Source organism: Phoca vitulina, unplaced genomic scaffold (assembly GCF_004348235.1).
Source record: "Phoca vitulina isolate PV1807 unplaced genomic scaffold, GSC_HSeal_1.0 scaffold4, whole genome shotgun sequence".
Taxonomy (NCBI): domain Eukaryota; kingdom Metazoa; phylum Chordata; class Mammalia; order Carnivora; family Phocidae; genus Phoca; species Phoca vitulina.
The window spans coordinates 81,961,610-81,984,588 of record NW_022589707.1 but is presented as its reverse complement, the minus strand read 5'-3'; the positions used below and the strand labels follow the sequence as shown (position 1 = coordinate 81,984,588).

At 34.7% G+C, this 22,979-nt stretch overlaps 1 protein-coding gene across 1 annotated transcript in view; it reads left to right on the top strand.

Moving 5' to 3' along the window:
• Positions 1-22,979, top strand: part of COG5 (component of oligomeric golgi complex 5) — a 303,390-nt gene that overhangs the window by 28,393 nt on the left and 252,018 nt on the right. The window contains exon 6 of the mRNA XM_032402369.1: positions 11,415-11,535. Coding sequence (XP_032258260.1) covers positions 11,415-11,535 — 121 coding nt within the window. The remainder of the gene's footprint in view (positions 1-11,414; positions 11,536-22,979) is intronic.

The window sequence follows — 22,979 nt, the reverse complement described above, 5'->3', positions numbered from 1 at the left end:
AAGTTTCAATTTCTTTATTTCTTACAACACTTCTTTTTAATATAGCCATCTTACTGGGTATGAAGTAGTACCTCATGGTTGTTTTATTTTCTTTTTAATTTTTAAAATTTATTTTTTAAAGATTTTATTCATTTGAGAACTTTGAATTTCCCTAATGACTAAAGATATTGAGCATCTTTTATTGTGCCTATTGGCCATTTTAAAAAATTATTTTATTATTTTTTTTACAATGTGTTATTAGTTTCAGGTGTACAATACACTGATTCAACAATTCCATGTATCACTTGGTGCTCATCACAGTAAGTGCACTCCTTAATCCCCATCATCTATTTAACCCACCCCCCACCTACCTCCCCTCTGGTAACCATCAGTGTTGGTGGGAATGCAAACTGGTGCTGCCACTGTGGAAAGCAGTATGGAGGTTCCTCAAGAAGTTAAAAATAGAATTAACCCTATCATCCAGCAATCTCACTACTGGGAATTAACCCAAAGAATACAAAAAACTAATTCAGAGGGATACCTGCACCTCTATGTTTACAGCAGCATTAATTTATGATAGCCAGGATATGGAAGCAACCCAAGTGCCCATCAGTCGATGAATGGATAAAGAAGATGTGGTATATATAACACAATGGAATGTTATTCAGCCACGAAACAAATGAACTCTTACCATTAGCTACAACATAGATGGAGCTAGAGAATATAATGCTAAGCCAGATTAATCAGAGAAAGACAAATACCATATGATTTCATTCACATGTGGAATTTAAGAAACAAAACAAATGAGCAAAGGGAAAAGGAGAGAGAGACAAACCAAGAAACAGACTGTTAATTATGGTGCCTGTTAGCCATTTGTATATCTTCTCTTATTCAGATGTTTTGCTCATTTTTTTTTTTTAAAGATTTTTATTTATTTATTTGAGAGAGAGAATGAGATAGAGCATGAGAGGGGGGAGGGTCAGAGGGAGAAGCAGACTTCCTGCTGAGCAGGGAGCCCGATGCGGGACTTGATCCCGGGACTCCAGGATCATGACCTGAGCCAAAGGCAGTCGCTTAACCAACTGAGCCACCCAGGCGCCCTGTTTTGCTCATTTTAAAAGTTGGTTTTTGACCTACTTCCTTCCTTCCTTTCTTATTGTTTATTATTTTCTTCACTTGGAAGATATCATTCCATTATGTTCTGCCTTCTATTTTAGTTGGTGAAAAGCTTTCATTCTGACCTGGACTTTTAAAGGTAATCTGTAGTTTTCCTCTGGCTTCTTTTAGGATTTTCTCTTCTTTTTGATTCCCTTCAGTTTTAGAATATGGTTCCTTTTTATTCGTGTCAATTCTTTTTCCATCTGTGAGTTTATCTCTTTCATCATTTCTAAGCCATGATTTCTTCAAATATACATCATTCTCTCTCTCCTTTGTCTTCAGAATCTGATAAATATATGCTCAACTTTCTTTGTCATCCAAGTCATTTACTCACTTTTCCTTAGTCTATGTGTTTTTGTCTTTCCTGGACTTTTTTCTGATTGTATTTTCATTTCATTAATTCTTTCTTTCGCCAATTATAGCCTGTGATTAAACTAGCCTATTATTATTTTGCTAAATTTTGGTAATGTTGATTTTATTTTTAGAAGTTCTATTTTTATTTTCCTGAAATGCTGTATGACCTGTCCTGTTTCTTGTGTTCTGACTTTTACTTCTTTGTATCTATACTGCTGAGGTTTTCTGTTACCTGACTCTGGGAGGTACAGTATCTGTAGTGTTTGTGGGTATGTTTATTTTGTAGTATGTTTGCCTGTTTTGTCTAATGGAGTTCAGTTTCTTTGGGTGCCTGATTATCTTTTGCTGTGTGCTGGACATTTTTTTTTTTTTTTTTGAGAAGTTATTTTTTAGAATATCTGAGTCCTTCAGAGACGATTGGTTTTGTTTCTGCGTGGCATCAGAAATCACTATAAGTCCAAAACAACATTAAATTTAATCAATTTTAACCGTCTACTCCACTTGGCCTCCGAGGCTGTCAAGATGTAGGTTGTAGTTTTCCAAGATTAGCAAGTGTTCTCACATTACAAGTGGATTTGCTTCTTTTCTTTCTGGATTCTCCTGTGCTTCACTTTTAGCTTGGTATCTCTATATGTTCTATCACTTCTTTGATGCTTTTTGGACATTTTTACATGTCATACAACATTTTTAGTTGTTTTCAGTGGTAAGGTAACAACCTAGTCTGGCATACTGAAAATAGAAAACTCACATCTCATCTTTTTTCATAAAACAAACATCAGATTATTTTATTTTCCTGATAAAATTATTCCTTAGTTTCTTAACAAGAAATAGAATGAAGGATTAAGTCCTCAGTATGGCATGTAAGCCCCTTCATGATATGGCCTCTGCTTGCCTTTATCAACTTTGCCTTTTACTAGAAATTCTCACATTCATTTCTTTGCACATTTTCTTTTTTCTCTAACTCAGAATGTTCTTGTCATTCAACAGATTCTAATTGATGTGTCAATTCTTTTGTGAGGGCCTCTCCTGCCCTTCCTTTTGGCAAAGCAGAATATTTCTTTTTCATTTTTTGGTTCCTTTAAAATCCTGTAGATACTTCCACTATAGTACTTTCTGCATAGCTTTTATCTTCTTTATACTCTCTTATAAGACTGAGCTCCTTATGGGCTGTGATCATATATTATTAATATTTGAATCTCTAGCCCTAGCATAGCATTATATACCAGACAGTTAAATGTTTAAGAAATGAGTAAAATGATCTTTTCCTTAGTCTGTGCCCTAGTTTTAATATTTTTCCTAAATATGTAGCATATGTTTCTGAACAAAACATACATGTATACTAATTTCTTTTTAATTTACTTACGCATCTCTCCTATAACAACTTGAGAAATACAGCATGTGGGAAGAGTTTGGATGTCTTAGTCTTTTTCAGATAGAAAAGAGATACTTTCAGGTTATTTCAGGGATAGCTACTTAAGAGCATGTGGAGCAGTGAGGATGCATGGGAACCTGTCCTAACAGCCAAAGAGGAATCCTGAAACAGCGTGACACGTGTGTACAGTAAGACATTGCTTGGCCTGTAATAGCATACCAACATTCATGCTTTTCTGTGACTCAGGCTCTGTGTGTTCATATCTCTATCTGCTACTTTTTCTTTCTGCCATGTGGGATAACTCATTCTCCTTTTCACTTGCTCATTGTTTCTTCTCACTCTTGCTGCTTTTGTTTCAAGGTTTCTGCTTATTGCCACTTTCCTGCCAGTAACAATTTGGGCAGTTCTTATGCAAGACAATGTCATAGGTCACTGGTGACAGACTTGGTATAGTTTCTTTTGACCTACCACTGTTTCCCAATCTAATCAGTTGTGGCCAAGGTCTCAAAGTCCTATATGACCTGAGGTTTGGTGAACTATGTATAAGGACCTGCCCAAGCTACTTTCCTGAGGAGTCTGGGCACTGCAAGTGCCCAGAACATTGTAAGAGTTCTCTCCTGCGAGTCAATGTTTTACTTTTATGTTAAGATATACATTAAAACAATACCTCCTCATAGTTAAGTTGGGATTTAGATAATGCTTTTTTAGGATAACTTTCTCCTTTTGTACTTAAATCATGGCATTATGTTCAGGGGAATTCTTTTTCGTATGAAAGAATAAACTAACATGTAATGATGGTAGATTTATGTTTAATTTTAGGCAGTGAATTAAAATTTGATTTTTCAATTAAAATTTTAATTTTCGTTCACTTCTTTGCTTTCAGCTCCAGATCTTAAACCTGTCAGAATCATGCATTTCTTTTTTTCCCCCCTTTGTTCAATACACTCCTTTGACAGTAAGTTTTAAGAACCTATTTATTTTTGCCTCTTATCTAGCTATTAGCAATAAGGGAAATTTCATGTTTATGCAGGATTTTATAATGAATGAAAATTTCAAGCATTCTGAATCATTTGACTTTTATAATAATTATGTTTAGAAGTTGCTTATCATCATTTTATGGATAAGTAAACCGAGGTTCTGAAAGTTACTTGCTGGAGTTCATAAAGCCAGTGTGCAGCACATTATAACTGCAAAATGAGATTTCTTTCTCTAAATTTAATATTCTTTGCTTTTGATTCTGTGGAATATATAAAAAAGGTAGACAGTATAGTTCCTGTTTTCCAGAAGCTTGCTGGAGGTAAAAAAATAAAATAAAATAAAATAAAATCAGGAACAAGTCCAGCTTCATAAGTACTGATGAAGTACACTGGTCTAGGACTTCTGAGGCCTGACTGCTATTCTTCATCACTCGAGCAGCATGGTAGTGAAGGAACTTGAGTATCTTTAACCGCCCCCCCCCCCAGCTTTATTGAGTTATAACTGACATATAACATTGTATAAGTTTAAAGTGTGTAACATGATGATTTGATACGTGTGTATATTGTGAGGTGATTACCAGGTGATTACCACAATAAGGTTAGTTAACTCATCCTTCACCATACCTAATTACCAGTTTTGTGGTGGTGGTATGTTCTTTTATAATGAAAGTTTGGAGTGAGTCTGTGAATTCCCTTCCAGCTCTAAAATGCTATGATTCTGTGAAGCTGTGATCTTTTCTTTTATAAATGTTTTTATTTTTTATGGTTACACAAGCATGAGAAGTCAGGATTGTGTTTAAGATAAACACTTTTTATTTTTATGATGGTTATTAAATATGTGCCCTAATTTTCTACCCCCTTATTTTAAAAGATATTATACTAGAGGAACAACTAAATTGAATAACTTTGGCCAAATTATTATAAAGGAAGAAAGAGAGGAAGGGAAAATAAAGAGAAAGAAATATGCCTGTGGACATTTTGGTATCTTTATTTACAGTATTTAATTTTTCCTGGATTGACTCCTATGCAGGCTTACTTTAGGAAGGAAATTCATCTTAGAAATGTGCTGCCTTTAAAACTATTTTGAAGTCTGGGGCTCTTTGGAAGCTTATTATGTTTTAACCATTTTTATTCTGTTCACTTTATTTAGTCATTTCTGTTTTGAACATTGGGGAGACTTTAATGTTCCTGTTTAATCTTTTTATTCTTTGAGCTCCTAATTCATTTAAATGCATGTGGTATAAGAAAGCAAGAAAGAAAGAGCTATGAAGTTGTTTTTGCCTTGAACATAAAATCACTATGATTGTTCTCTCAATTAGAAGAAAGTACTTTTACATTTAATTCTTTTTGCTTTTTATCCCCATTTCACTCTCTTTCCAGAAGCCTTTTCTTTCTCCAAGCAGAGGCTTCTGACTTCATCTATATACATGAAGACATGAGTTGAATTTAATTATCACCCCAAGAATCATCTATCTTAGCTCATTTTAGTAACATTGTTTGCTTATGAACTGCCTCAGAGTTTTTCAGAAAGAAATTTTGAAGAGCTTATTATCTCTTACATAGAGTATTTAAATTTTTTTAACTTTAAAATTATATAAGAAAATGAGTTTTTTAACTTTCAGTGTAACAGCTTTGTTGAGATATAATCCACATACCTATTATATAACATTTTTATCTTTCAAATTATTTTTTTAACTTTTTATCATTTTACTTTTTAATTTTTTAAGTCATACACATATATTAGCTTTTTACTGGAAAGTTTTTAATTTAACTTTTTCACTTTGGAATTAAGTAAGGAAGTTTGAGAAAATGTTTGAATAAAGACGGAAGAAATCATCCTTAAAACATATTCTCTTTTCTATGTGTTTATGTTTTATAGATATGTGGTTTTCATCATATAATTAAGTAGGGTCCTTTTTAGTTTTCAGTTAATGTGGTGTCAAATAATTTTATCTACTTTATTGTGGATAGAATTGGAATGATGCTTTATTTTACTGGCTGTATGATTATCCACCAAACAAATGAATGTGCCAGGAAGGAAGGAAGAGAAAGGTAACAGCAACATAAAATGCCAGTGTCCCCAAACACTGTAAAAACAGAGAGAGCAACTACCATAGCAAAACCAAAGAACCTGTGCTGTGGAAGTGATTTTGTGCTAGTTCTGGACCTCGCCTCCAAGGGGCATAGCTGCTTTTGTTCTGCTCTGGGAAAGCCACTGTCTGTGGAAGCAGTCCAACTACCTTGAGACCACCATGCTGTGAGGAAGACCCAGCTAACCATGTGGAGGTGATAGGTGCAGAAGCACTGAAGCACCAGACACGGGAGTGAAGCCCTCTGGTACTGTCCAGACCAGCCTCTTTGTCAGCCGGATGCAGCAGAGTCAGTAATCCCAGGTGATAGCACAGGGAGCATATGAACCCTGCCAAAATTACCCACAGAATTGTGAGACCGAACAAATCATTTTCAACCACTAAGTTTTGGGTTGATTTTTTTTCTGCAACAGTAGGTATTGGTAGACCTGCCAAACTGATTTTCAAGTATAGAGACAGCCATCCACAAAGAAGAATGCGGGGAAGATTGTTCCCATGAATCTTTCCTTGGGAATCTGATAGTGTACTTGAGAATGACTAGAGAAACACTAAAGACTGGTGATGAGCATTAGAGCTGAGATTAAGTGAAGGATATAAAGGGGAGTATCTCATGTAATGGCTGTATGTTTTGACAAAGCTCAACTGTAAAAAAAAATGTAGGGAGAGCATGTGCAAAACATGTTTTCATAAACTGTCTTCAGCTGTCATATTTGTGTTTGTAGTGTGGGTTTTGTATTGAGATAATGTTTTCTGTGTGTTGTGCAGCAAAGCAAATGCATAATTTTAAATTATTCTAATTCTGTTATTTCTCATGTCTCTGAGAGGCGGAAGTCTCTGTGGAAGAAATAATGTACAGATGTAAGTTAGAAGAATAAGTAAACACCCTGTGCTCCTGATTTTTAATTGGAAATATCAGTATGAACTCATGAGGTATTTTAATTTTATCTTGACATATACATCACATATGTATATATTTTTGTACATATGTATATGTATAATATTAATCTGAAGATGTTTTATGTATATTATGGAATAAAGCAAATGAATATGTGATAATTTTTTTTTCTATTCTCTTAATTTATTTTACATGAAAGCGGCTTTTTTCACTTTCATTCTTGAAGATATGTTCATTGGATATAGAGTTCTAGGTTGACAGTTTTCTTTTAGCAATTTAAAGATGTGGTCCTTCTGTTTTTTGGTCCTTATAATTTTTTTTTTTTATGTAATTTGATTCTGACATTTCCTAGCTATGTCTGCTGAAAAGTCACAGAAATGAGCAAACCTAGTTCCCAGAATGTGTTCTTGAAATGCTGCTGACTTCTAAAAGAAACTGGGGCTTCTTTGATAAATCTTTGATTCCAGGGCATGAAATATATAAAATGATCCTGGAATATTTTTATACTATATATCAAGGAAGCTATCAGCCATTACTAACTAGAGTCAAGACAAAAGGATTGAGGAGCCAACTCAAAGAGCCTCTGGGATGACTAACAAGCTCAGTTTTAGCACTGGAAGTCCCGGGTCCCGGGAAACCTCTTTCTCAGGCATTTGGTACCATTGATCACCCTCAGAGGCTCCCACTGGCCACAAAGGGACAAGGTGAGCATCTGCAAGGGTAAGAGCTAAGTGGCTTGGCATCCTGTATTATGTCTAAATCTCTGAGTTCATACTGACAGCCCAAACAAAACCAAACCCACTAATTGTTCATCTTTAGTAGATATCAGGAAAACAGTCTTTAATTTTGAAATCTGATGAAGCAAGGGAAAGAATCAAGTATTTATTTTTACTTTTCTTTATGAACAGTACCACCAGGTAAACATATAGTAGGTGAGGTAAAGTTTCTTTTTATAGAAAATTTTATATGCTAGCAAGTAAAGACAAAATGATAGAATTGGAGTAATCTCTATATTTTAATGGATTTTGACATTGAGTATCAGTGACTGCTAACAACACAAAGAGAAAATCACACATGTGCTGCACATGCACCACTACCTAAGGAAAACACCCAAAATACTAAGCCTGAGTCTGACAAAGCTGCCTACATCCAACTGCCAATGTATGGGAAACACGCAAGACAGAGGAACATGTTCAGCTGCACACTGGGACTGCATTCCGTGAAACCCAGCCTGTGGGAAATGTATAGGACAGATGGTCGAATATACTTAGCAGATTGTAAAGAAAAAGTAAGAGATGGTGAGGGTACCTATATGGATTAAAAAAAAAGGGCGAGTTTAAACTATAGCAGTTAGGTATATACATTTCAGTAATAAAACTATAAATAAAAGTAAGGAAGTGATTACCACAAAAACCAGAGTAGTGGTGTTTCTTGGTTGGGATGGGAGAGCTAGAAGGGAATGGGTGGAGGGTGTCATGACTGGGATAGGGTACATACATGGAGGGCTTCTGTAGTCGCTGACATGGTTCTGTCTTCTGATCTGCATGGTGGTTCCAAGTTCAGTTAGCTGTAATTTCTCTGTGTGGTTTTCTGTGTTTGTAATATCTATATCTATTTCAAAGACTATTTTAGAGCAGTTTTAGGTTCACAGCGAAAGTAAGAGGAAGATGGAGGTGTCTCCCATATCCCCTGTCCCCACACATGCATGGCCTCTCCCTCAATCACCATCTCCCCCCAAACTCCCAGAGTGGTACGTGTGTTACAGTTGATGAACTTATATTGACACATCATCTCCCAAAGTCCATAGTTCACATCAGGGTTCACTCTTGGTGTACATTCAGTGGTTTGGGACAAATGTATGGTGACATATGTCAGTCATTATAGTGTTATACAAAGTATTTTTAGTGCCCTGAAAGTCCTCTATACTCTGCCTATTCATTCCTCCAAACTTTGGCAGCCACTGATCTTTTTCCTTTATAGTTTTGCCTTTTCCAGAGTGTTAAGATAGTTGGAATCATACAATATACAGCCTTTCAGATTAACTTCTTTCACTTAGTAACATGAATTTAAGGCTCCTCTATGCCTTTTCCTGGCTTGATATCTCATTTCTTTTTAGTGCTGAATAATGTTTGTATTAAATTTGGTTATAAAAGTCCAAAATAAAAAATAAGGAAGGGAAATTGGCCGGAGTGGAGGCCACTATATTAGGAAATGGTGGTAAGTGATGCCTTATATATTATCTAAGACTTCTTGACTGAGGACTTTATTAAATGCTATCATGAGAAGACTGAACATAATCTCTCAGTAGAGAGCCACTGAAGTTTATTAAAAAGGGGGGCTGGAGTGCTGAAAACTGTGTTTCTAAGAAGATAAACCTAGCAGGATGGATTTCAGGAAGAGATTGGAAAGCTAGTGGTACATCACATTGTGAAGGTGAAGGTGGTAAAGATTTGGATTATGTGATGCTTGTAGGAACAAAGATAATGTAACAGTTGTGATATGCAACAGAAGAATAGTCAATAAGACTTGATGACAGATGAAGTATGGTTAAAAATAAAAGCATTAGAAATAAGCTCAAAGATTTCATTTTTGAGGGCATATCCTTTATTGGACAGGTACTGGGGAATTCTAGAAGGACAATTCTAGGTGATTAGACTAAAGTAAGATCTGGTGTTTCTCCTCATGATGTATTTAGAATCCCAGAGGAATGATCACTAGGGATTCAACATTCCAACTGGTTCATTTAAAAACACTATTCTGGGGGCGCCTGGGTGGCTCAGTCGTTAAGCATCTGCCTTCGGCTCAGGTCATGATCTCAGGGTCCTGGGATCGAGCCCCGCATCGGGCTCCCTGCTCAGCGGGAGGCCTGCTTCTCCCTCTCCTACTCCCCCTGCTTGTGTTCCCTCTCTCGCTGTGTCTCTCTCTGTCAAATAAATAAATAAAATAAAAACAAAACAAAAAAAACACTATTCTGACAAGCAAGAAACTGATAACGGTGGTTTTTGATAAGTGCATATTTGTGACATAGAGATATGAGGGTGACTTTTTTTTCTTTTGAATCTTAAATTATGTGCTTATATTACTTATTCAGAAAATAAATAAAATTTAATTAAAAGATAAAGATGCCCAAATCTTCCAATTTTCAGGGACAGATTCTTAGTTGGCATTCTTTTATCATCGTAAGTGCTTTAGACTGTAGTTACTCAGAAAAGCATTCAGGTGGGGTGCCTGGGTGGCTCAGTCCTTAAGCGTCTGCCTTCGGCTCAGGTCATTATCCCATAGTCCTGGGATCGGGCTCCCTGCTCAGTGGGAAGCCTGCTTCTCCCTCTCTCATTCCCCCTCCTTGTGTTCCCTCTCTCGCTGTGTCTCTCTCTGTCAAATAAATAAATAAAATCTTAAAAAAAAAAAAAAAGCATTGAGGTAAGCATATTTAGTAATTGGTCACCTTTGACTTACATATGTTTGTAAACATTGTATTTTTGAACAAATTTTATGTTTATGTGTCTCTGTATGTTGTGTGGGTGCACGTGTGGTTCTGGGCCTGGGTGTGTTTGTGTGTTTCATTCAGAAAAAAATGTTTATAGCTGGAGTCTCAACTCTTTTCCTAGTGCTTTTAATTCTTACTGCCTCCAGTTAATGATTTTCCTCCTTAGATGGGAGATGTTCTTCTCAGCCAGCTTCAGGGCCATAAAGATGGTGGTAATGCAGCAGCATAGACTGTCTCTCTTCATTAGCACTACTGATACTAAAGGTCACTACATATCTATTATTCCGTCAGTCCCCCCTCTTCTGTCTCTCCCTCAGGCCATTGCTCTGGATCCAGCTTCTACAATAAAGTGTCCTGAAATACATGACTCTTCATTTTGTGTCTTAGTCTTTTGGCTAGGTAAAGGTGAAATATTACATCTGGTGATGAAAAGAGAATAGGAGGTGACATGTATATATGATAGTTTTTTTTGTTTTAATAACTTTCATAATTTGTTATTAGTGATAAAAGAACCATTAGACAAATTCAAGGAGGGGATACTTATTCCTTAAGGTCTAGTGAAATCAGGAGAAGTTTTAAGTCTGCTCCCCTGTGGACCTAGAAAAGAGACACCAGGATTGGAAACAGAGGCAGTAGCTAAGCAGCACCAGCACAGTAGCTGTCAACCTTGGTTGCACACTGGCACCACCGAGGGTATTAAAAAAAAGTACTGATGCTTAGTTCCCACCTCTAGAGATCCTGATTTAATTGGTCAGGGCTATGGTGTGGGCTTGGAACTTTTGGAACCTACGCTTTTGAATTTAATATGAAGACTGCGAACCACTGGCCTAGAGAAGAAAACTAGTCTAGGACTGAGGAAAGGAGTTCCCGGGTTTCACAGCACTTTGATCCCCAAATCTCTTCTTTGGGGATAAACTAGAGTTTACTGTAAAATGATGCTTTCCAGGCTTTGTGATTTTTTAGGTTTCTGATGGGTAGAAAACACAAAAAAGACATGAATGAGTCGTTAGCATCTGGAAAGAATGGACAGATTCACAGCATAATAGTAATGAAACTTCATGGATTGATTACACTTACTTATTTTATTTTGATATTTACACAGGTTGCCTGTGATTTGCTTCGGAGAATAATTCGCATCTTATATCTCACTAAGAGACTCCAAGGACAACTGCAAGGGGGGAGTAGAGAGATAACAAAAGCTGCTCAGAGTCTTAATGAACTTGGTAAGTCCTCTTTTGATTAAAAAATTAGTAGAGTTTTACAGATTTTTCAGTCACTTGATTTGTTGGCTTTTGTTATCACCAGTAACAAATATTATTGAACAAATGTATTTAATAATTGGCCATATACAACATTGTCACGCTTTTCAAAATGGGTGAATAAAATTAGTTGATTTCTTAGAAATGCTGTTTATTTTTTAAATTCTCATACGGTAGAATTGGCCGTTTTTTTGGGTGTACACGCCTATGAATTTTAACACATGCATAGGTTCATGTAATCGCCAGCACAGTCATGATATAGAATAAGTTTCATCACCCCAAAAAGTTCCTCCTGCTATCCCTTTACAGTCTCACCTCCTCCCCTAACTTTGGCAACCATTGATTGGTTCTCCATCAGTTTAGTTTTATATTTTGGGGAATGTCACATAAATGGGATTATAAAGTATGTAACCTTTTGAGGCTGCTTTTTGTATTCAGCATAATACCTTTGAGATATATCCAAGTTTTTATTTATACCATTGTTTGTTACTTGGTGTTTGGTGGAATATCATTGTGTGGTTTTACCACAGTTTATTGATTCAAGGACTGAAGGAAGTTTATGTTGTTCCTAGTTTTTGGTGGTTATGAATAGAGCTACTGTAAACATTTGTGTACAGGTTTTCATGTGAACTTAATTTTCATTTCTGTAGGAGAAATTTTTTTTAGGTGACAAATCCTATGTTGACATTATGCCTAGAAGACTTATTGAATTCATTTCTTAATATGCTCATTCATCTTTCAAGTGTTTAAAACAGACTCTTGACATTCAAGGGTTTAACATTCATGGTTTTGACTGTTAACAAGCTGCAAGGTCCATGATGATATAGTTCATATTTCAGGCAAAATTTTGAATAGCTACTGAGTGTACATAGAACTAACACCTGCATTTTAATGAGGCTTTGTGGTTTTCTTCTTTTCTTTGGGTACTCTGTAATTCTTCTGAAGTGGATGTGTTTAGTGATTTTGTACCTTTGTAGGTCCGGAGGTCTTTGATGATATCCAATTCAAGTATCAAGAGTCTACTTACTCTTTGTGGTATGCTTTGAAAATAATATCAGAAAGATATGCATTACATGTTATTTTTGCATTTTTCTATCTTTGATATTTCAATTACATAGTCAGGTTGTAATGCTTATTCCATATTTTTTACTAAAGCAGTATAACCTCCTTCATAAATGATACTTCAGTATCAATTTTTAACGCTCAAATACATTGCTTAGGCACATCATTGGGAATATATCTAACTTGTGATTTAGTATGCTTGGAATATATTATATAAAAAATTAATATTTACTTAAATTAAAAAAATTTAAGTTTTTAAGTTCTAGTTAGTTAACATAAAGTGTTATATTATTTTCAGGTGTATAATATAGTGATTCAGTACTTCCGTACATCACTGGGTGCTCATCACAGCTAAACGCACTCCTTAATCCCCATCACCTATTTAACCCATCCCCCCCACCTCTCCTCTAGTAATCATCAGTTTGTTCTCTATAGTTAAAGTCTGTTAAAAAGTTAATTTTTAATCAGTGAGTAACGCTTGAGTGTTTTTTTTCACAATATGTGCTAAATGTAGGAGTGTAAAAATTCTAGTATAAGCTTTTATTTTTTGCTTTATCACATTTAATTTCTTTGCTCCAAAAATAATCTGTAGGATAATAGAATCACTAAAAACAGGCACAAATTATTCCGAGGTTTATTATGTATATTTGTCATCATTGACACTGTTCCATAATAAAAAATTGCTAGATTTTGATTATGACTGTCATTTTTTTCTAGAAAAAACAGATGCTGTAATGCAAATGGTGATGTCTTCTTTTTAAAAAAACAGACACAAGTATCAATCATAATGTTCTGAGTTGGTTCAGTGTAGAGTATAAACCCATTACCCTTCCAATGAAGCATTGGCTTTATCCAAAGTTTTTAAAATATTAAATGGTGAATAGTTGTTGAGAAAATATAGTTCATGGTGGAATTATCTCAAAATGGATTATATTAACTTAAATTTTTAAACCTTTGCAGATTATATACCATTCAAAATTTGCAAAGACATCATCTCTTCATCATTCACCACTGTGGTTCAGTCTTAGCCAACCCTGGCATTGATAATAAGGAGAAGCCAAGAGGAAAATAAAGTTTCTTCTTTTGGAATTAATATGTTAATAAAAGTAATAACTTGGGAATCAGTATTACAATTACACATATATACAAAATGATATTTTATGATTGGAACATCTCTGAAATTATCAGTGTCTATATCAGTATGGTTCTGATTCTCATTAGAAAGAATAAAATGATGAAGAGTAGTAGTGTTTACACAGGCCCTTGAAATTAACTAAAAATAATCTCTTAAACTTGAAAGGTCTTGACGGTTGGATTGCAGAGACCAGACGAAATACATTGTCATCTGGAAATTAAGTATATTTTGAGGGACTGGAGGGAATGTAGAGTGACTGCTAAAGGCTACCAATTTCTCTTTGGGATGATGAAAATGTTCTGGAATTAAATAGTGGTGATTGTTGCACAACCTCATCAATATATGGAAAAGCTGCTGAATTGTGCACTTAAACTGTTGAATTTTATGGTATTTGAATTATATACCAATATAAAAAGTATATTCTGGTACCTGGTGACAATTATTTTATATTGGTACCTTTTCTTAAATTGAGGTCTAAATGACATTCAATAAACTGCACATATTGAAAATGTATAGTTTGGTAAGTTTTGATACGAAACATCACCAGCATCAAGGTAATGAACATAACTATCGCTCCCAAAAGTTTCCTCCTGCCACTTGGCAAGCCTTCCTCAGGCATTTGCTGATCTTCTTTCTGTCACTGTAGATTTAGTTGGCACTTTAGAAATCATACAGTTTGTATGTGTTTTTGTGGCTTCTTCCAGTCAGTTAATTTTGAGATTTATCCATGTTGTTGTGTGTATCAATAGCTCCTTCCTTTCTTTTTCTGAGTAGTATTCCATCTGTTAGATATCCCACAATTGGCTTATCCATTAGCCTGTTGATGGATATTTGGGTTGTTTCTAGTTTTTGGCTATAACAAATCAAGCTGCTATGAACATTCATGTACAAGTCTTTGTATGGACATATATGCTTTCATTTCTCTTTGATAAATACATAGGAATGGAATGGCTAGATCATATGGTAGATGTATGTTTAACTTTTTAAGAAATTGCCAAGGTGTTTTTCAAAGTAGTTGTAAAATTTTACATTCCTACCAGTAGTATATGAAAATTGTGCTTCCTCCACATGCTAACACTTGTAATAGTCAGTCTTGTTAATTTTAGCCGTTCTAATAGATGTATAGTGGTACTCTGTTTTGAGTTTACAAAAAATTTGAACTAATAAAGGAGTTTAGCAAGATTTCAGGATACAAGATTAATATACAAAAATTAGTTTTATTTCCATATACTCTACTGTTAACAAGCAATTGGAAATTGAAATTCAAAAATGCCAATTATAATATGAAAAATATGAAATACTTAGGTTGAATTTGACAAAAGATTCATAAGACATATAGACTGAGAACTAGAAAACATTGTGAATGGTGAAAGAAGACATAAATTAATAAATAAACCTTGTCTGTGAAATGGAAGACTTAATATTGTTAAGATATCCATTCTCCCTAAATTGATCTATATGAATTCAATATGGTTATAATCTGAATCCTAACAGGTTTTTATTTAGAAATTAACAAAGTGATTTGAAAATTCATATGGAAATGCAAAATATCTAGATAGACAAAGCTTTTAAAAGAGAACAAAGTTGGAAGATTAACCCTACCTGATTTGAAGACTTACTACAAAAACTTATAGTAAACAAGACAAAAAGATAGACAAACATATCAATGGAACAGAATAGTGAGTCTAGAAATAGACCCACACTTATATGAACAACTGATTTTTGACAAATTTAGCAGGGAGAAGGTAGTCTTTTCAGCAGATGGTACTGGCACAATTGGATAGCCATATGCGAAACAGTGAACTTGTAGTCATACCTCACTTCATATTAAAAAAAAAAAATTAACTGAAAATGGATCATAGCCCTAAATGTAAAACCTACATTATAGAAAATCTAGAAGGAAATACAAGAGAACATTTCTGTGACTTTGTTTTAAGATTTTATTTATTTATTTGACAGAGAGAGACACAGCGAGAGAGGGAACACAAGCAGGGGGAGTGGGAGAGGGAGAAGCAGGCTTCCCGCGGAGCAGGGAGTCTGATGCGGGGCTCGACCCCAGGACCCTGGGATCATGACCTGAGCCGAAGGCAGACGCTTAACAACTGAGCCACCCAGGCGCCCCTGTGACTTTGAATTAGAAAATGATTTCATAGATATATCATTCAAAGCACAATTCACACACAGAAAAACTGATAAATTAGATTTTATCAAAATTTAAAACTTCTGTTCTTTGAATGATACTATTAGAAGAATGAAAAGACAAGCCATCAACAGGAAGAAAATACATGCAAAGTATGTATTTGCTAAAGGACTAGTGTCCAGAATATATAGAACACTCTACAACCTTGGTAAGAACACAAACAACGCAATTAAAAAATAGGCAAAAGATTTGTACAGACACTTCACCAAAGTGGATGGCAGCTGTGCCTGTAAGGTGCTCAACATCATTAGGCATTAGGGAAATAAAAATTAAAATTGTACTAGTGTCTTACTGAGAATAAGCAGGATTAGTGCAGGCATACTTGGAATTTTTCAGGCAGACTGTTCTGCAATGATTTTTTAAAACTACTTAGTGTAGGTTTCAGGATTAAATTGTATCATTGATTTAATGCTTTTCTTTAAGAAGAGTCCCAAGACTAGATGAAAATTTAGTTGGGGCTTACTACAAATTGATAACATTTTTTTTTGAGCATCGGCAAGATAATGTACTTAAAAATGTATTTTTAGTACCAACTACCCTTTAAAATTGTTGTTAGCCCATCAAATCAGGGTCTCTACATGATTCATAAGCTTGATATCTTTTCAGAATTTTTTGAGCAGCTTGGTAAGCTGTCATTGTGAACCAGAGGAAGGGACCTTCTTACAAATTAAATTAGTGTCTGAAATTACTTAAGATTAAAACTATTGAAAAGGTTTTTGTAGTATCAGTGTATCTAGATCAGGTTGAGTAACAGGTTTCCTTATTCCATGGAATGCATTTGTACTTTTTCTGCGTTGAATCGAAGCTATAGTGGTGAAACCAGAAAGTGCTACATTTCCACAATCAACATTATTTGTTTTCTCCTTTGGAGCATTATGAGGTATTCTACCCATGATATAGACAACTTGACCTATCCACCATATACTCATTGGTAAAGAATCTAGTATACCCTTTGCTTTAGTGTTATCAAATGTTAAAATTCTGCTGGATACTATTGGATTAGAATATTTAAATGTATTTTTTTAATTATGTTATGTTAATCACCATACATTACATCATTAGTTTTTGATAGAATATTTAATTGTAGAGAGAACATGGAAGACATAAATCTGTACTAATTTGCTTTTAGGTAGATAATCTTTTCTTGTATACTAGTTGCCTTGGAGTTGTTGAGAAATTCAGTTTGAACCTAGTTCCTCTCTACTTGTGATTTCATTTAGATTCCTTACATTTTATTTCTCCTTATTTGTATTAGACCCTTACTTTTGGAATTTTTTTTAAACGATGAATCTTTAATTATCTTAAAGTTTACTAGGTGTTTTTGAGAGTCATGACTACCAAGAGCCAATATTTACCTTGTGAAGTTACCATAATTAGGGTTTATTTCTCTCTCACTTTTTCTGGCTTAGAAACTTTATTTTGCCAACAGTGAGAATTAATAATGTGTATGGATATTTTATTGCCTGACTTGTTGTAAAGAAGGCATTCATTTGACTTACAAAAATACATAATAAGAAAAAATACATAAAAAGAATGAGCAACAAATCAGAGACCAGCAATACAAGTGAAAAAGGGTTGATCCATAGAGGGATCACAGCCCAGCTTTTTGTGAGTCTTGAGTTGAGGCAGAGATGATTCATAATTCATCCCCCTCCTCCCATTGATAGGCATTCTTTTCACAGCTTTTGGGGAGAAATGGGATAGGGGATTCATATATAGGTAGGGGTGATTGGAGCTCTCACAAACTATAACGACAACTCATCCTTCTGAAATTTTCTTGATTCTGCTTCATCTTTCCCTTCATATTAACCAAGTTCACAGGATACTGGTTTATAATCCAGAACACTGTTCATTAATTTGCAGTGAGATATGTGCTGTTCGTTGGGCTGAACACATTTAATTTTCTCTCTGGATGGATTAAAGGGAAAAACAAATTTGTAATCAGAGACTTGTTGGTAGAATTTGAGTTAGATCAAGGGAAGCTGGTTGTATGATTCAGATATTTGGCGCAAAGTGTGATAAGCCTGATGCTTACATCTTCACATTAATAATGTGCCTACTTTTACCTGGAGTTCTGAATAAGTCTTGGGTCATGGGGAACCTCTCTTGGTCACTGCCAATCTCTTGACTCTCTATTTCTTGTTTTATGCTTCATGTTGTTGACTGTCCCTATTTAGTTTATACGTTATTTTATCCAAGTGTAGGACACAGTAAAATTGATCAGGTTTCTGCTTCCAATTAAAATTGTATCTCAGTGCTGAGTACAGTTATATTCCAGATATGAATTGGGAGTTTGAGTGTTCCCTAAATTTTAGTCATACATTTGGTCTCTTGAACTTTAGAATGATTTTCTGCTAATCCCACTTGCTGGAGGAAACTTGTTAGTATTTAAATACTTAAGATTTATATGTTAATATGATAAGCTTTGTATCTTTTTATAGTATTGATGCTTTCTAAACAGAAATATGTCTTCTCATTCATTCCAGTCTGTTTTTATATTTTCAAAGATTTTTAGTTTTAAAATAATATATGTACATCATATATATTGTGTTTTATGATAACTTTATTTCTAGGTAGTTTAAAAATTTTTAGTTCCTAATTAATTTTTACTTATCCTACTAGTAGGGATTGGAGGAGAAAAAATTTTCCATAAAAAAATAAGCAGAGCATACTTTCATGTGGACTCTCTAGTCTTTTTTTTTTTTCTCTCTAGTCTTTTTATGAAAATCATGATTTATGATTCATTTAGTTTATTTAGCAAATAGTTAGGTTTCAGTACACATAAGCCCTGTAGCTTTGTAGGAACCTGGTATAATATGAGTAAATGTAGTTTTTGTGTTTGAGAAGTTTAAGGTATGTCCTTATCTGAAACGAAGCTTAAAACTGATAATGACAGGGGCACCTGGGTGGCTCAGTCGGTTAAGCCGCTGCCTTCAGCTCAGGTCATGATCCCAGGGTCCTGGGATCGAGCCCCACATCGGGCTCCCTGCTCAGCAGGGAGCCTGCTTCTCCCTCTGCCTCTGCCTGCCTCTCTGCCTACTTGTTCTCTCTCTCTCTCTGTCAAATAAATAAATAAAATCTTTAAAAAAAAAAAATAAATAAAAAAAAAAAACTGATAATGACAATGATGATGTTATTATTATTGTTATTATTATTATTCTCATCGTCCATGGGAGAAACCAGTCTCCTCTCTTCCCAGCTTTCTCATCTTGGTTCATCTGCATTTTCCATGAAAAGATAAGAAAAAAGCTCCACTCAATTTCTCACCATAAGACTTAGATAAATTCATTTGTTCATTCAGCCCATATTTATTGAATGCCTGCTATGTGTGCCATGTGCTGTTCTTGATATTGCAGATATATCAGTGAACAAAACATAAAAGGAGTGCCCTCCCCTGTATAAGAGCTTATATTCTAGTGGGCTCTAGGTCACATGCCTGGCATATCTGTAAAAATCTGATGGCAGAGCCTGACCTCTTAACCACCAGTGCTGTACTCTTTTCCTTAAACTCTATAGCATCATTCAATTACTTTACAAAAGGCATTGCTGCCTTTAGTAGATCTCAGGGTCCTTTTAAAAAAAAGAAAGGATAAAAAAATGACATTTAAGATATACCGTGTTTATGTAATATATTTTATGTTGTGATTATTGGTTGACTGTTGTTAGTAACTTCTATATAAAAGCTTTATTGATTTAACATTTAAAGATCATTTTTTAAAATATAACCGAGCATAAGTTATAATTAAGCAGTTGGATATAATAGAAATTAATTTTTATTATGTCCTGTTTTCTGAGTTTTGTAATATTGCTAAGCTGCGATACATTAGTACCATGTATCATGAGAAAATATTCTGTAAACCAAATTTATCAGAGAAATATTTTGGGAAATATTTAATGTAGAAGGAAAGGATTATCTGTATGTTTGTTTCACCCACTACTCTTCGTTTTGTAACTGATATTTTCTCAATCTAGTAAAACAGTACTTACGGGCAAACATTTCTGATTTATGCACAGGTGAGAGAAGTATGATTTATATAATCTTTGCCACGTACTAGGTGACTGATAATTTACTGAACTGATTTATGTTTTTTGAGATGTCTACAAGATGATGTTGTTGATGAAAATTTCAGAAAGTTTTATTATTTCAAGCTTACTAAAATTTTCTTCTGATAGGAAAATTTGTAAATATGCCATATAACTATTTCCAGTATTAAATTAGGCCCGAGGTGATTTCTTAAATGCATTTAATACACGCATAGGTTTTTTTTGTGACTTCAATGTGGAGAGTTCAATATGCATTTTTCAACCTATATTGTAATCACCTGTGATGATAAACCTTTTCAGTAAGTATGTTTGTTTTAGATGGTCTCTAAGTTACTTACGTATGTGACTGGATTCAGCTGCCACCAGGTGGGGGTGATGCCGTGCTCAATCCAAATGTTCAGAAGAGTGGACTTGTGCTGAGGTAGGGGTTTGCCTGTTACAGAGATAAGCATATTAAAATTATACACTACCCCTCTTTAATTAATGAAATTTAATGTTACTAAAGTTTATATTTAACAGATGATAACCACACAGCGTTTATGATCCTATTTTACTGGTTTTATCTTTTATCACATCGTATCAAAAAAAGCAGGATAACATCCAGGCAAAACAAGCAGTTTACTTTTTGTTTTGTTTTAAGATTTTATTTATTTATTTGAGAGAAGGCGAGATAGAGCGAGAGTGGGAAGAAACAGCAGAGGGAGAGGGAGAGGCAGGCTCCCCTTGAGCAGGGAGCCTGATGCGGGACTCGATTCCAGAACCCTGGGATCATGACCTGAGCCAGAGGCAGACACTTTTACCGACTGAGCCACCCAAGAGCCCACAGCTTACTTTCTGTAAACTTTAGAATATTTTCATACATTTCAAAGTTACAGTAGTATTTCTAGGTGTATGTTTTATTACATATGGTCATTTAATGCTTATGGAAGCTCTGTATTGCACCTTACTATTTGTCATCCCTTGCTGGAACATTTATGAGTATTTGGGAATGATTTATTTAGTGTAAGGTTCTTCAGACTAGTAATGTATCAAATTTTTTTATTTCTTGGTTCTAAAGGTTTGTTTTTTGTCTTTTTTTTTTCCCATTTGGATGCTTAGCCCAGTAGTTCTCAACCTCTTTTCCGTTCCAGTATTTATATCATTAATAATGTTAAGTTTTAAAAATTATGGATATGAAGAGTGCCTCAGAAATACAGGCTTATTATTTTATTGACCTTTTTTTTCTTTTTACTGGATTATTTTATTGACTTTTCCTTAAAAATGGTGTTAGCCTACTTCTTAGTGAATTGCATTTGGATCTCTAAGTCTGATATTTTTTGGGAACTTAGGTGGGATGTTCTACTTTTCAATGCCATTATACTTCATTACTTTATATATAAAAAAGCCTAGAACTACATGCAACATTTTTATCAGTCTTTGGTTTGGTAAATTAGATTTAGCTATAGGCTAAAAGTGTTTGATGTAAATTTATGATTGTAGGTATATTTATGGAGTTTAGCATTTTATTTGATTTTTTTATTTTTTCAAAGATTTTATTCATTTGAGAGAGAGAGAGAGAGAGCACGAGTGGGGGAGAGGAGCAGAGGGAGAGGGAGAAGCAGATGCCCCACTGAGCAGGGAGTCAGATGTAGGATGGGGCACTGGAAAGGCAGATGCATAACAGACTGAGCCAGCCAGGCGCCCCCAGAGTTTAACATTTTAATGCCATGAAAACAACAGGAATGATATTCTGAGAGACATGTTCAGTAAAACAGGATGCAGTTTTATTCATTTGTTTTAATTTCTATGTTACAGACTTGAAATCTGTTGCAGTGAATCAGAAATATACTTTTCTACCATATCTAAATGGAAGATAATGCTGATAATATAATTTTATTATCACAACTAGGAATATGTTCAGTGGTCAGTGGTGGTGATCTATATTATTTACATTTTAACACTAAAATTAATACATCAATATATTAAAATAATTCCACTTTGGAAAAAAATCCTGGTATCATTCTGTCTGGCAAACCATTCTCTAAAATCCAATTAGTTAATACCATATATAACTCAAAATGGCCAAGTTTGTTAGCTAGGGATATAGCTTATGGCTAATTTATTCTGGTGAGTACATTAAGAAGGCGTGATGCTCAGAATGAGATGGTACATGGAGATTAATAAAGATTTTTCTGTAGCATTTACAGGGATTGGTAACATCTGCTTTGGAAAATCTCTATACCTAAATTATATGGTCTGCATCTCTGGAGATTCAGTTTTTTAACTTCTCAAGTTTATCAAGAGCTGCTGCTTGAGGAAAATGCTGAATTTGTCAGCAACTATTCCTGAACACCTCTTTCGTCTGTCTGTTTTAGGAAAGAGCGGTTGGATAGGATCTTTATTTTTCAAAACAGGATGCCAACTCTTACATTTTAATTTGGTTTCCAAAACATATGGATCTATACTCCATCAATGTAATATACGTTATTGTCTTCCCAAATCCTTTTTCCCCCTCTTCTTCCTTTCTGGCAGAGTTCAAGATTTGTTGAGTTTTCATCTTAGTAACCCTGGGCTCAGGGAAGGGGCTCTGCCCTTACTCCAGGGCTTAGATCATGATTGGCCTTGGTAGTTTCTTTCTTTCCTGTAATTTGTTTAGACATGTGATCTCATCTGAGCTAAGGAAATTTGAGGGAAGTGAGCTGGGAAGTTCCAAACTTTTTGGAAAAACTTTCTTTGCAAATAGATGCAGATGAAAAGGAGGAACTAGAGGTAGTGACTAGATATTATATCCCTATTTCTATCCAAACTTTGAAGTTGAGACCTACTACTCTCCTATTTGCAACAAATAAACAGATACCAGATCTCATTACCATTTCAGTCAGTTCTCTCATTTTCTTGATTTCACACACTTTTTAAAAACTTTCCTGGATAGTAATACTAATACTTTATATTGGTATGGTCTTTATAACCTATGTGTTCACACATATA